Source organism: Grus americana, chromosome 23 (assembly GCF_028858705.1).
Source record: "Grus americana isolate bGruAme1 chromosome 23, bGruAme1.mat, whole genome shotgun sequence".
NCBI classification, from domain to species: Eukaryota; Metazoa; Chordata; class Aves; order Gruiformes; family Gruidae; genus Grus; species Grus americana.
In genome coordinates, this window is record NC_072874.1 from 7,976,609 (window position 1) to 7,992,965 (window position 16,357).

Here is a 16,357-nt window from a genome sequence, read left to right on the forward strand (position 1 = left end):
TCCTACTTGCCATACAGCAAGGCACACTCTTGGCCTGGCGGCACTCTCGTTCTGCAAGACAGCATTTATAAGCTAGCACAGCCTCAAGGATGACAGAGCCAGGCAAGGGGGAACAAGACCGCTCCATGTCCAACGGCAGCACCACAGCTGGGGCAAAAGAATGTCACAGGACACGTGTACGTACGCAGAAAGGCCCATCACTTGTAGGTTTTTCTTGAGTTCATGTAAAACATCACACCTACAGTGTTTCTAACACCAATTTACAGCCACACATATGCAGCTCCTATGTCACTACTCTTATTTTAATGCTTCTTTAATAAAATCTCTCCATATCACAAGTATGTCCCATGCAGAAGAATGCACTAAACACCATCAAAAAAGTATTACAGCACAGAGAGAGGTGACAAATTGGCAAGAGCATAGGTCATCTCTTCTCTGAAAGCAGCAACCTGACCTGAGCGATCTCAAGACCCTGCTTGTGTTTGTCAGCTTGCTTGAATTTTATACTTAAAATACATCTGCTTTCTTCCAGTTAGATAACCATCATGCCTTCTTTTTGGCATAGAAACAAATACACAGTAGAAAGTCATGCAAACCTCTGGAATAGGCTAAAACATCCGACCAAGCTGGCTAAGTCCTCACCTGCTCAATGGAGATTTTGTGAGCAAAAATAATTTGTAGAATTCCTTCTGCACTCTGCATGTTCAGTCCTCTACCCTCCACCTGTCCATCACACCATGCAAGGTCCATCTTCCCAGTATAACTGAGCAGGTACCACTCCAGTATGATTTCCATTACTGGAAATATGACTTTTAACATCTTCCTAACACATTCAGACTAAAAATTCAGGTATTTAATACCTGAATAGTCCATACCAAGACCTTCAGTAACTGATGACATTTCAGAAGATGTTTAACAGACAAAAATTCCTTTGAAGTCAACAGAAAATGCTGATCTCTTACCTAGGTCTTCAGAAGAATTTCTACTGTTACATTCAAGTAAGTAAGTACCCCTGAATTCCAGAACCTATGGACTAAAAAAAACCTCAAATGCACCCCCCCCCAATACAGCCACCACTACTACCACCAACAAATCATCACACACACACACAAAACACTAACAAAACCCCTACAACCTCCTTCCTCCAAAACATTTTAAAGTAAGTCTAAAACACCTTTTTAAACATCTTGGCGTAACACTTCAAGGGAGCATTCCACATATTTGTCTTTAAAAAAAAAAAAAACCAAACAAAAAAGCAACATGGTAAAATACCTAAGAAGATACAAAGCAGCCTCAGTGCACCGTCCGTCCACAACAAACTATCACAGAGCACCAAACAAATGAAGGAAAGGAAACCACCAGCCACTGCTCAGATACAGCAAAAACCAGTGCAACGAGGCACTGAAACCAAAGTGCAGGCACCCAGGGAGAAGGACATTCCAGCAACCATCACGTGGGGTTGGGCACGGTTTGTAGGTAATAGACCGTTGTGACAACACCCAGCACTACAACTGGACAAAAAGACAAGGAATAGAGCGTTGAGAAAGACAGCAAACAAACTGCACTGGCAACTGAAGACTTGCGTATGGGCACAGTATCAGACTTCTCTGCAATGAAAAGGAAAAGCTCTCCTGGAGGAATGAGGGATGCTCAGAGAACACAACAGGTGGAGACCTTCGTCTCCCCAGGACACACAGACTCAGCCCACCAGAAATCCTGAGACCACCATCATGACAGGTGGTGGGGAGCGTTGGTTGTTTTAAAAAAATCTCTGAAACGGCAGTCGCATTTGAACCTCACTGGCAGGGCCTGAGCTAGAAATGCAGAAGCAGCAAATACCAACAGCCACCCAAAGGTCCCCATTCTCCTGAAGAGCCTGGGTTGCTAATGAAACAGCCCAACACTTACACCCTGCAAAGCTCCCACTTTATGGTATTCAAGTGATCAGTCGGAGCAGTGTATCGCAGCACTAATACAGGGCAAATGAGATTGGGAGATACTGTTTGATCAAACCCTTGCGTCCCAGTTACGACAAAACCATCATTTTCTTCTTATGGATCCCTCAACCACAAGAAAACTTTTCATAAATCCCACCTGTATATATAGGAAAAACCCCCGAAAGGTATGTAGATTCATTTTACATATTGACCTTTCTCATAAAGATAACAATTTGTGCCATATTACTTTAAACGGAATCAGTAATGTAACATGTCTAATAAAACTGAGCCCAGTTGTATTCTCCATCTTTCAAGAATACCATAACAAATCAATTGTTTTGTAATCTATATAAAAGTTCTTGCTCTGTCAGCAGCTAACAAAAGCCATAAATGATGTTGGTTTTATTCAAAGACATCTACTTCTTTGGTAACGAAAAATTCATCCTTTTACCCTTCAAGATACTAAGATTTCAGCACTACAGACAAATCTGCAAGAGGCTGCGTCGCTGTAGTTGTGCAGCATGACCGCAAGCCCCCAAGGCAGACACTTCATGGCTATCGCACAGCTCGGCAGCTCACAGGCAGCACAGGTTGATGCAGAGCGGTGATGCTCTCCCCTCTCGTCAGAGCTTGGCACTAAGGGCAAAACTGCCTCTGCCGCCCTACAACTTTGAGAGCTAGCAACGTTATACAATATTTACATATGAAATGAAGCAGGGCAACATTAAAAATGAAAAGAGAAGTTAAAATGACAATTTTTAATAATCAGTTATAAAATTTCATACATGTGGAGGGATAGTCTATTGTGTGGTTTGTTTTCCCCAGTGTCACACTCTAATATACAGAGTGCAAGGAAAGACCAGGCAGCTTCTTTCACTAGCTAACCCATCCAGAAGTTAGATTTTTTTTCTGTCTGCACTACTCATCCTCAACTCCCTTTATACATCATGGAGAAAGATGGTCATCTTCTAAAACAGACCAACACCCCAGAGGTGTGCCTCTCCCTCCCTCCACGCACTATAAAGGAAGCACAGGGTGAACAAACACCATCATCGAGCTTTAGCTGCTCAGTTACCACAGGGCTCTCACCCTTTGAGCATTTGCAAAAACCAGAATGGCTCAAGGGAGGCTCAAGTATCAGAGCAACTTAAGCAAACGTATTTGCCTAGTAAACTTGGAGACATTTTAGCATGAAATCTACATTTGGTGAAAGATGACAAAACAAAGAAGTCTTCATGCTGGCCAGTAAAATGGAAAGGAAAAATACCTTCAGAAGAGATGCTGTAGGGTGGGTCCTGTGTGATTTCACTGACAAGGAAACTGCACAAACATAGCTATACCACAATTGGAGAAAATTATGATCCCAAACGAAGAACCTTGTGGCAAGCTCCATAGGGAGAAATCCAAATTAACGGCCAGGAAAACAGCTTTGTAAGAAATAATATTTCATAGTATGAAGTCCCATCTAGAGATCAGTACTGTAGATACCGATCTACAATTTAAGCTAGGCACGTGCTCTCCTACAAACCCTTCTCTCCAACACACCTGGTTAAGCTTAACATTGGCTTCTTAATGAGACATAAGACAATAATTGCAGGCACTGAGAAGTCTTTGAAAAGTTACTTCTTACCGAAAGGAGGTAGTCCGTAGGTTTGGGTGGTCTGGGGGTAGATGGTGTAGGGCTGAGACTGCTGTAGTGCTTGGTACTGAGTCTGACCAGGGTAAGGGCTCATTGTTTCCGATACAGGTACAGAAAGGATATGTGCATACGGCCTTATTAAAAAGAAAGAACAAAAGTAAAAAAAAAAAACTATTTACATTTAGCATCTTGCATCCTCCAAACCAGAAGGCACATTAAAAAATAGCTTTGGAAATAAGAAACAATACACACTGACATGTGCTCTTAGTGTGATACTCGCTTGTGTTTCCCAATATGACAGGCTCTTGGTTTTATATATTCTGCCTGCTTCTTGTTGTGACACCAGGGGAAACTCTCTCCTCCGTGATGCCAGAGCACCAGTGCTTATTCCAGGATTGGGAGGGCAGGGTGAGAGGGGAAGAACAAACTCCCCGTTCTAACAGGCACAAGTAATTACTTTCACTTATGCCTCACAACACCAAATCCTAAAGCTAATACAACACAGCAGTAATGTCAAAACTACTGGAACACACAAAGCAACTATACAAAAGCGAGCACAGGCGATTAAGGCCTACTATACTGCAATGGGAAGAACTGTTAAGATCCCATAGGTGGTGAATGATCAGAAAATCCTATACTCCCCTATATTCATTTCTGTCCAGTTTGTTTATTCCTCAAATACTATGGGCATTATACGACTATTGTGTTGTTAATTACTTGAAGGGGCTCATTTATCCTTGTCATCATAAAACAACAGCCACTGAAACTTCAGTGTTCACAGCAATGAGTATCTGTTGACAGCAGATATGAAGGTGTGATTTACAGCATTACAGAAATGCATAAAGATGCAAAAAGATTACTTCAGAAGGAAGTAAGAGTTACAGAATTCAGTAACAATTGCTTGACTTACTTTGCAGAATACATTTGTGAGGTATAATCATTTGATGACCTTGGGATATAATCAGTGCATGTCATAACTGAAAAAAAAAATAGTTTGTATAATTACATAGGCAATTTTAAAACCCAACAAATAATGACAATTAAATACCAGCATGCACAGCACATTTTAACCAAGACATATGATTTACAAAGGTTTTTTAGTGCCTTCAGGATCTGTTTCAAAGCAAGTTCTCAAAAAATGCACTGTTAAACCAGCACAAAAAAGTGTTTATTGCCAGTTCACAGCCGGTAGATGATTCAGTCAATACTATTTCTCCCTTTGTAACGGTGGTCTTTCTCTTTACCAGTTGGTACCGTCATCTTTTGGAATTGTCATGATAAAACGTTAATTTCAGTCCTGCCCAAACCTTGCATATACCGAAGGGTCTTCATCTGCGCCAAGCTTAACATCTCTTTTCTGTGTCCTGGAGCGCAAACCAAAGCAGACACTTGTTTTGCCAAGTCTTCCCCTTCCCTTTCCTACATACTCTACCCAGAGCATGGCTCCAGCAATCTGTTTTTCCTTTAAAAAGGAGCAGCTCCCAGCTCAGCAAACTTAATTCCACACATTGAGTGACAACAGGCTGAGCTGCAGCACACAAGGCTCAGAATCCGAATTCAGATGACCTCTAAATAAATTTGGCAGTTACATTTAATGAGATCTTTCCATTTTTCTGCTTGAATAAATCCACAGCAATTACACTGGTACAACAGAGTCGCTCAGACTGCAAAATCTAAGGAGGAAATGTTCAAAATCTCACTTAACACTGCCAATGGCTCTAGTATACCCCATATGAGACAGTTCTCAATTACAGCATTCTGGGTTGGGGTGGAGAAGGGGGCTTGAGTTGCTATGTCCTAACCCAAGAGCCATTAAAACCCCCCCCTGGATTCAGATGAGCTGACCTGATAAACACTCAGCTGTCCATCAGACTAGGAAAGCAAGGATGTGCAGGACCCCTGGCACAGAACTTGGCACTGTGCAGCCCCTCCAGCACATGCCACCACTGCAGTGCAGCATACTGCAGTGATCACCAAGCTAGGTGACTTTTGTGACTGTAAATCTGCATAGTATGTGGGTTTACTAGTTTGGATCTACAAGCACCATACCCAAACTCTTAGCAACCACAGCTGTGCTGCTGTAGATCCAGCCTCTTCATCTGAACCCAGTTTGGAAGCAGGCAGAGCACCCCGGCTCCAGCCCTGCCTAGGAGGGGATCCTGGCTAACAGTGTCTCTTGTACGGTCCAGGGGCCTGGCTTCTCATCGCTAACATTACAAGAGACTGCACTGTCCCTCTCCCTTCTGGAGTGACTCAGCTAACGGCCTTCAGAAAGAAATATGGTCACGGATGACAGCATACTTTGCCTTGGGATTTGCTCCAGATGCCAGTGATGTGCTCCAACAAGTTGGGCTTTCCCTGTCTGGGACAGTGCTAGAACATTACTGCTCTTGTATCACCATGTATTTAACTCTCTTATCAGTTACATCCACTAAGGGGAGCAAATGTTAGTTTGCACAGGCAACCACAACTCTTTTTAACATTTGCATTCTGCTACCTAAATAACCTCTTTGTGTAATCTGAGCATAAGCAGCTGAGAAATACAAACCATCAGCCACATGTTCTGAACCTTCTGAATGCTCCATGAACCACCTCTCTCTGGTCCTGTGTTTGCCTTTACTGATGGTGTAAAGCCCATGTAGCACAATGATACATCAGGAAACGCAAACTGGGAATTTTCAGACCTAAAGGTTTTCATTTAATACTTGTTAGATATTCTCACCTGCCTCCTGCAAAAATGTCTTTTTTTTTTTTTTTAAAGAATGTCAATATTCATCCGAATAGTAATGGTATTTCTAGAATTCTTGTTTTTTAAATAGCATATAAAGAACTAGGTAATGGTGTAAAAAAGAAAAAAACCCACAATATTACTGCATGCAACTTCTGGAATTTGTAAATGGCTTATCCAGTCAGGCAGCAGATGTTGCAGCCTAAAGCTTCTGGCAACTCCTGCAACTGCAACATCACAGGACATTGCTTATAATAGTAAAGATGCAATCAGTTAGCAATGGAAAGTTACACGTTACATATTTTCAATCAACTTGAGCTGATTTACCCTTATAAATAAGTATGAGCAGTCAAAGGTATTCTACACAGGAATCCTACTTTCACAACAACCTCCAGCCCTCTTTTTCCAGAAGAAAGGATACATTCCACCTCGCACTTACTATGCATCTTTTTATTTTCTGCCTGTTTCCTCTGCATTTATTTCATATGGAATTTCTGCAGACATTCAATAAAGTTCAGAGTCTATGACTAAGTGTATGGCATATTATTACAAAAGACCCAACCAGCTGTGTAGAGATAATGATTTATAACAATAACATCTTTTACAATAGGCATTATGATTGACCAACTCAACCCTCAAGAAAGATCACGTATAAGGTGGATAAGATAGCAGTACCCCTCAGCAAGTTGCGGGGTAGTGACACAAAACTATTTGTTAGAAAGAGATACTTGCTTACCATCAGGCATTAAGACTCTAGGCACCACAGCAAATCTTCACTTTACAACTGATAGTGAGGACAAAACTAAGGATTACAAGGAGGAGACAAAGCTTGTGCTTGATGAAGCAAAGTACCGAGACCAGCGGAAGAAAAGAGGAAAGACAGTGGGAGCTGAAGAACTCAGAAGATACTCACTCTCACTGGACATGGGAAGGTTTGAACCAAGGCTTGAAGATTCAGGTTTCTGATCACTGACTTCTGCATTGCTCACATGACTGCCAGGACAAACAAAGGCTAATCATTAGCATTATGAACTCTTAAATTAACATCCTTAGGCATTGTAACCCCTGGCTTCAACCTTCCTAACCGAGGCAAACTGATTCTTAACAGAAACTAGCTCTGCAGTCTTTGATATTTCACACAGAGAGATATTTGCAGCTCTAATCAGACATTAAATTGTCATCACCTCCAGCACATTTACTCACCAACTGGTCTCTCAAGATAAGGCTGTAGCTCCACTGACAGCTCAGCAGACCTAGCAGCTTGGCACTGCTGCCCGCAGCGGAAAGTATGAACGTCTTCCCTGCCACCTGGGCACGGCCTCCTGCTCCCTGCGTCAGCTCAGGCACCCATCAGGCTCCCCGTGAGAGTTTAATTTGTTCATCCAGCACAAAAACCATGCAGTTATTTTTGTTGGGATACTGAGTAGACTCAGGTCATGGAGTGATCCAGTGAGCAGCATGCTTGGTGCACAGTAGAGCTACAAGCAGAACTCCCTCTCAGCAGCAATAAGCAGTTATATTGGCTCCTTCACCTTGTAAAACTGCAGCCTGAGAATATCAGAGTAACACACAGATGCCTCAAAACTTTGTGAAAAGCTGTGTTGCAGAACTAGCAATAACAAAATGAAGCCAACAAGGCAATCATAAAAGGAAAAAGCAGTTTCGTTAAGAAATTATCTGTATTTCCTACTCTACATATGAATAAAGCAAACATTGACACGTAACTGAAACGGTGCGTGACAAATCCAAAATAATCAGGTAACCTGCGAACATTTCTTAAGTATAGAAGTGACACGGCAGCTGAGCACCACGCAACCACTCACTCACTCCCCCCCCCCTCCTCCTCCTTCCCCCCCGCCCCCAGTGGGATGGGGAGGAGAATGGGAAGGAGAATGGGAAGGAAAAGACAAGACCTGGTGGCTTGGTATAAGGACAGTTTACTGGGATAGCAAAGGGAGAGGGGAAAACAAAACAAAACAAAACAGTACTTAACAGAGTATACAAAACTGGGGATACACAATGCAGTTTCTCACCCAAGGACCATACAACTCAGACCGCACACTCAGACCCATCCCAAAACCGGACTGTCTCCAAGCCACACGTCCTGGAAGTGCTGCTGCCCCTAGACACTGGTCTTCAGGGACAAACCCAGCAGTGAGGAACCTCCTTGGGAGTCTGTGACAGCAGGGCCACAGCAAAGCACTCATAGCAGCATCGACTTGGCTCCTGCCAGCTGGGGGAAGGAGAAGCTGAAGGGCGTGTGGTATCAACCAGCAGTGCCCTGGTAGCTCCATCCTCCCCTGGACTGCTCCCGTGGGCTGGGACAGGCCCCTGTTGCCCAGCTCCGTGCTCCAGGATGGGCTGGATATAATTCCCTGGGACAGGGCAAAGGGGCAGTTGGCTAGTGAGTGCCACCGAGTTTCCTTTCTTTGGCTGGTGAAAGGGAGTGAAGCTTAACCAAAATGCATAATCCAGCTGAAAACCTTTATAACCAAAATCCTTAGAAATCTTTCTCAATACTAGTAGATGAACAAACTTCCATAATAAAGCAGGAGGTTTGCAAGAAAATAACATATTTCTACGCAGACTCGGTGTATTTGTGTACTACTATTCTCGGTAGTAAAAATGCTGTGATTTTGTGGCACAGATAGTTGATCTGCGGCTGTTAAATGGCATGCAGTTTGCAAGCAAGTTGAGAGCTGCTCGTGATCACTTCCTGTGGAAAACAGTAATAGATAAAATAACATTTCTGACCATACTATACCAGCCCATGTCTCTCCTGTCTTTCTCACTGCTGCTTCTCGACACACACACCTATGGCTCTTGGGACGTTTCCATCCCAAGTGCTTTTATTCTCCATCATTTATAACTTTTCAATTCTCACAGACTCAGAGAAAAATTCTCACTTGGACTGTGACTGCCTTGCATCAGCGAGAGCCTAACCAGCAGAGCACGCTGTATTCACAAAAGTGTTAAGACTCTTAGGGATGGATAATGCTCGTAAGAGAGACTACAACCCTCACGGGGGTACAGCTCTTCCCTTCCCCACTTCCACAATCCAGCTAAAATAAATACAGCCAGAGTATTGACATCAGCTGAAAATCATGTTTGCTGAGGAGAAACAAGTCTAATAAATTATTTTAAATTATTCCATAAGTCAAACTTAAAATCATATATAGCTTTATAAAAATAAAGCAATATTTAAACGGAATATTTAAGCAGGTTAGAAATGCAATTTTATCTCCCCTCCATTCTATTTGTAAATACTACACAAGGACATTTACATTCAAATCTTGCGGCTACTGGTGCCTGTAGGAAAGTTGTGATTGCACTGAAGCAGTGTGAGGCACTGAAGGAGAACTGACACCACTGACTCCAGCATGGTCAGACCTGCCCGTGCTGCCCTCAGCTCCTTCGTAGTTGACAGAGAGAAAAAACCCTCCTAGGACATGGTTCGTCTCATCTCGTACCGGCTAGAAAGGGAGCTTGCACTGATTAGCTCAAATTTCTAGCTTTTAGACACGTAATGAGTTTCACACTCTTTTTGCTCATTGTTTCTTGTTAAAGTATTCCCTTTGTGGTTTGGGTTTTGGTTTTTTTTTTTTAAAATAATTATGTATGTATTAATGTCCTCACTCAGGGCTTCAATATATCACATCCACTCCTGCATGAATGGCGCACATGCGGTTTCCTTGTCACTCACATTGGGATGTCAGAGGCTTCCAAAAAAAAAAGTTTCTTCACAGTATTTGCTGCCACTCGAAGGAACAGAATAAACCCTACTATAGCTATGCTCGTTACACGTAATAATAGTGATTAATTCCTAAATACAACATACATCAGAAAGCATCTACTAAGGCTAAAAATAGTTCAATACAACAGCTTTTAACAGAAGAAGCTATCAATTTGAGAATGTTTAATTTCTCAAAACAGTCATCTACAGAACTTTGCTGAGAATCATAGCACAGATATTATAAAAATATTCTGAGTCTCACCAGAGTAAATGCATGTTATGTGCAGTACATGACAGTCTCATCAGATTCTGTGAAAAACATATGCTTGATGATGCAATTAAGACTCTTTGTAGCCACTTTTATAAAAGTTTAAGAGCCAGTTAATTTTTTTTAATTGGGAATTTAATCTCAAAATTACATCAAAGGTAACTTATATTTGCCCTATCTCTGTGAAAAATAAAACAATATGCAAGCTTCTAAAATTGAAGCTTATAATGACAAAAGAGCATTAACTGTTCCACACTAAAATCAAATTAAAAATTACATACCTCAAGCTTTGTTCTCTGGATTCCTGCATCTTGGCTTTTTTCACCTGCAAAGACAAAAACGTTCAGAGACACAACCGAGAGCTGTCCTTGACAGAATCTCTGCACACAGACCTCCATTAGCAGATCACTGCTCGTTACTACAGAGTTCGCATTAGTGTTTAAATACAGAAAGCCTTGCACTGAACTCCAGAGCTAACCAATGGAACCGTGGCATCTTCATCTCAAAACAAGCTTTTTCCTAATTAGAAAACAGGTGTTAATGCTGAACATGTTAGTAAAATTGCCATGTTATTTAAGTAACAGATGATGGGATATACAGCTACAAACATCTGATAAGGACAATTTTATGCAAAATGAATAACCAGCCATAAATTTTAAGAAAATCTTACTCTGCATAGATTCAGCACAACTGCCATAAACTTGGGTCTTTCACTTCCCCTCCCCCCGCCTCCCCCAATATTTAAATATTCTATGAAGATAGGAACTTGAATATTTTTTTCTGTAATGACTTAGGTAGGAGTTCCAGTTTTCATTTCCAAGTAAAAAGAATACAGCATTTATTCTGGTTTTGTAGGTGGCCAGCTGGATCCAGTTCCTCTATAGGGTATTACACAAAAGACAGCTCTGGCTTGAACACAAATTTGGTTTTCTGCATGCAGGCTACAAATATGACTTTGAAATCCTCAGTAGGATGACAGGTTAGTTTCTGTAGCCTGTAGTCTTTTGAGTGGGAAGTTCCTGTGATATATTGGCTTTTCTTTCCCCCACCTTCTCCCTCTAGCAGAAAGTTTTACAGTCTTCCATGTTTCTGGAGCACGTTCAGATGCCAAACTTGCTGCTTCGGTACCAGCTGCACTCCCTATTCATCCCATCCCTACAAACACCACGGTTCAGCACGTCTTCTGTGAACAGGGTCTGGGAGGGCACGTGCTGGGTATCAGGCTGCAGGGATTACAGCCCCCCGACTTGGGCACAGTACTCAAAGACAGACTGTACCCAGCCACATATGAAACACAGCATAAGCATCCCACGGTGTTTTTCAAGTTTGTCTCTCTCAGGTGAGTATAAATAAAACGCCAGGAAAATTCAAATTGAGCATAAGGTCAAAATGTGCTTAACACTTTTTTTAAAAAAACAAATTAATAAAACACAGATTAATTCCTCTTCGGCTGGGAGAGATGGGAGGCAGAGGTACAAAAAATGGATAAAGTCTCAAGGCAGCAGCAAGGGGAAAGGAGTAAGCAAACTGTAAGGATCAAAAGGAGAAAGGACAATCTTTTCTCCTTGATGAAGTTACCCATATTTTAGAGCTCAGTCTGCTTTCATTTCTGTACTAGTCTTGCCAGCAGCTATTCCCTCTGGCATTTCACAGCAGAACACTACAAACTTCATTAGCACTCATCACACACACAGAAAAGGCAAAGGCAATGACAAAAGATTATGGTAGTACAATGGCTTAGATATCACACAGCCTCGGACCTTCTGGCATTCATCACTTCAACCTGAGCAAAGAGCTGGTAGCACTAGCGTTGACACTGACTCCTGTTGTGGTTCTTCGGCCCCACAGCTTCACAGCCTTCTCCAGAGCCCTTCTCCCGCCCAGCCAGGAACACACACTACTTCTGATCCTCACTGCCACAAGATCCAGGGCCTAAAGAAGCTGCATCAGTTTCCCCCACCTAAAGAAGATATTAACTACAACACTACGGGAATGCAGAATAGTGCTCCCCCAGCTCCCTCAGGCACCCAGTTATCAGAGCATGGCTGCTGCCCATCCATGGGGACCCTCAACTCCTTTCAGCGTCCTTCTGCCCTACAGCAGGTGCTCCAGCTCTTCCCTAGGATCCTGCCACCGTTCCTGGCAGGGACCTCAGCCACCGACACTGCACCAGATAGCTCAGGGTGCCAAACTGCCCACAGGGCTCTTAAGGAAAGGAGATAGAAAAAAATTAATCAATTCAGAAAAAGAAGTATCAAACTGCTTCAGACCAAAATTACATTGAAGATGAAAATAAAAATTAACTTAGAATTGGCAGTCTGAATTTTAGATTTCACAGGAGGAATGCTGCTGTTTCCAGTCAGGTACTCGATAACATCTAGCTTCTTCAATTCAGTAGGCTTTTTTAATATGGGAGGTAGAGAAATCAGCTCACTTATGAAAAAACTAAAACCCACAAAACCAACCAACCAACCAAAACCAAAAAACCAAACCAACAAAAAAAAGAGGTGAGGTTTTACATTTTCATCACAATCAGAATGGAACGGCTGTTCTTAGAACAAGTCCAGACTTGAGCTCAAACCACTGCTCTGCTGACTTCGGTCCCTGGACTGAACCTTCTATCTTGATAAGTATCTACTCTCCAAGGCCACCACCCCTTGTCCTCTGCTGACAGGAGATCCTCCCCCTCTGCCAGAAACATGCCCTTAGTGTTGTACAGAGAACAATATTTTAAATGAGTTTTCTTTTAAGTCAATAGTTAATTTCATTTTAAAAAATCAATAAATATCTGGAGAGGGTTTTATACTCTCTTTAAATGGCTCTAGAACATGGGATAGCCAGTGCGAGTATGCAGCGTAAGTTGAGAAAAACAGTGAGAGCACTGCCGTGATGCGTTATACTCCCAGCTGCGCCCTGCACGATCACACTCCAACCCCAAACCCTACATGGGGCACCTATTCATCCTCCTGCGTCAGCCTTAGAAAAGGCTGCTGAAACCTCTTTGAATGTCTCCTTTCAACACGTACACCCCTCTGGAATCCTCTGGAGAGATGTTGAGGGGGTTTTTTTCCCCTCTCAAGTGACAGGATCACAGTTTGAAGACTCTTCATGCAGAAGTGAATTCACTCTTTTTAAAAATAAGAAAAACAGTAAAAGAAAGAAAAGAAATTAAACCGAGGAAAAAGATGCGGTCTACCTCAGTGAGTCAAGTTTCAGCTTTGGCAACTTCAGACATTATCTCACTAAGCTGTTCTGCTGCACTACAATGAATGACATGTGTCATAAGATACATCTTTGCTCCTACTTCCATCTTTTTAGTTCTCTATCAGTTTTGGACTTATGTTGATTTAAAAAAAAAAAAAAAAAAGTCAGGTGACATACTCTAGCTGATCCCTGCTCCCAAATCACAATTTTCTATAACCGAAAATCCCTCTGTCCAAATTAGTCTTTGTGCTGGAAAACTCTGTTTCTGCCCCAGATCTACTAGCATTACAGTTCAGTTGTATTTACAGAGCCAGAATCAAAGCAGAAACAAATTTTTCCTCCTGACATCAAGATAACAGTTGCTTTATGACTGAATCCAACTCTCAGACTGATATTCATAGAATAACTTCTATCCCAGAGCAGAACCAGGGGAACCCCTACACTCACAGCTAGCCAACAAGCAAGGCAATGACTTGTTGGAGCAAACGCTGCCAAAGCCATTTAAGACTGCGGCAATGCCGCACATAAGTCAGGAAAGCAGAATTTTATTGCAAACCCTTTGCCAATTTAAATTAAGAAAAATCTTCAGCCCAAACACATGACCATTGTTTTTCCTCTACACTCTTGGCAGCACTGGGTCTTTCTGGAGCCCCTTCCAACACCACGCTCTCCCTACCACTGACTCTGGCTTGCTCCTGCTGTCCGACACAAGAAGTCGTTCCAAACAGAGCAACCCAGTGGATGTCTGCAATGAGCGCAACACAAGTTCACCATCCCTTACCAAAAGGAGATTTTTGTCATTTTCTAACATTAAGGATTAAATAAAGTATTATAAAAATCAGCTACATGCATCCACAATGTATTCAACAAGTGAGAGATTACTATACAGGATTACTTCTAAAAACAAATCCAGATTAATAATTTATTATAAATTAATAATTTTGTTTTGTCATGAGAAGGTCAGGGGGTCACTTTCAGTCATTTTGCCCCAAGCTTCCCTTTGCTCTCTTATTTCCCATGTTTGTTTCCGTTTTCTAGCACTGCAGTGTGCACAGAAAATTTTCCATTCTAATTCGGACCTGAAAAGGGAAGAAGCATTCAAAAAACAGGGACAAAAGACATGCCTGTTTAATGCGCCAGGCAGCAGTATGCGGGATGAGAAGTCTACCAGTCATTTAGAAAAGACACATTTGGACCAATTATTATCATCAGTCCACACCAACACAAGAAAATGATCCGATTTCTTTTTATTATTATTATTTTTCAAGTAAAATACATTGAACTCCAAATGTGATGACTTCTCTACAGGCTCCTTTTTGGATTCAGTTATCAATAGTTTGCCATAAACATTTTTTTTTGGAAGTAACATACTAATCTTGTTCCCATGATTAAGAAAAGCACACTCATTTGGGAAAGAAAACAAGTTTGTACAATATCAATGTTGGGCTACCAGACAGGCAGGATTTTGCAAAGCTGATTTCAGTTTTTTCTTTTTTTTTTATTAGGAAAATTCACTTGTTTCAGGAATGGTCTCACTACAAAAAAACAATAGGATTGTTCTTTTCATTTCCTCCTGCCAGAATGTGCCACTATACTCAAAATACCACCTCACCTACTAGCTGTGATCATTAAGTCTCATATTCTGTCTCAGAATGGCTGACTGGTGTAAGATAAAGAAATTACCAACAAAATCTTCAGCTGAAAATTACAGCAGAATCTGCTTACAGAGGATGCTTTCATGTACCAAAAATTAGCTGTGCCCCGTCTCTCACACCCTTAAGAATAAAATTTTATAAAGACAGTATGCATTATATTAGGATGTAATTACAGATATTTCCTTTTTTAATACACACATTTAATTCATTTTTAAATCCTACAAATATCTGGAGTTCAAATTATATGCTTTTGCTGCTTAGTTTCACTTTTTGTGCCTATTATGTACACATGATTTACAAGTCATGTCAAGCACTATTTTAAACAACTGTAAATTTGCATTTCCATTTCATTCAACTTTGTTCCTAAGTCACAGAATTGCACAAATGACATTACAATGGATTTTCTAACTAGTTAACTTACGAACATAAAATTTCCACATTAAAAAAAGCATCAAAATCTTTTTCATGGGAACATTACCAAATTGCCCTCAGCATATCACTCTATTTTTGTGTGCATTTGAAAAGGTCTCCAAAATTAAAATAAGCTTCACTGTCAAGGTAACTTGGCAATTTTTTGTTGAGTTTGCATCAGGTCTAATTTGGGAATATAACATCAATACAAACTTTTTTCCTTAATTCCCTCACTATTATGTTTTAGATATACAAATTTAAGTTCATATCATACTGTATTAACAATTGGTCTACCCAAAACTTCTGTGACATGATATTATCAGTTACTGATAATACAGACAGAATGGCAAATATCTAAGATGTCCAGACAGCAATTTTTAACTTAAGACATGTTTCCCTATTCAAACATACTGTTAAATTAAGAATTTTAAAAAATGCTTTCCACCTGTGGAAGATGATGGATGATGGGACCTTTTCAAGATACTAAGCACAAGAAGAATTAAAGACTATATACACTGTAATAATCAGCATGCTGAATCTGTCATTAAAATAGTGAATTTTAATTTCTCCAGAAGAGACTTGAAATGGTCTGAGTTTCTGAGCATCACAAGTAATTATTAGGCACAATTTTGCATATAAACATTATAGAGTTTAAGATACATAACTATTCCTTTTTTTACTGTTGCCTGTATGATTATAGTAAGTTAAATGTACAACACGTTTTACTAACAGCAAAATGATTTTTCACCTCTAGATAAACACACTAAGTCTTATTTTCCATT

At 41.0% G+C, this 16,357-nt stretch overlaps 1 protein-coding gene across 9 annotated transcripts in view; it reads right to left on the minus strand.

Moving 5' to 3' along the window:
• EYA3 (EYA transcriptional coactivator and phosphatase 3) overlaps nucleotides 1–16,357 on the minus strand; it is a 59,955-nt gene that overhangs the window by 22,137 nt on the left and 21,461 nt on the right. For 8 of the 9 annotated variants that reach the window (XM_054801997.1, XM_054801996.1, XM_054801993.1 and 5 more), the window contains 4 exons: nucleotides 10,587–10,630; nucleotides 7,218–7,297; nucleotides 4,487–4,553; nucleotides 3,568–3,710 (listed from right to left, as the gene is read on the minus strand). In XM_054801997.1, the coding sequence (XP_054657972.1) occupies nucleotides 3,568–3,710; nucleotides 4,487–4,553; nucleotides 7,218–7,297; nucleotides 10,587–10,630 (334 nt within the window). Of the gene's footprint in view, nucleotides 1–3,567; nucleotides 3,711–4,486; nucleotides 4,554–7,217; nucleotides 7,298–7,507; nucleotides 7,853–10,586; nucleotides 10,631–16,357 lie in introns of all 9 variants that reach the window. The other variant, XM_054801998.1, reaches the window with a different exon arrangement.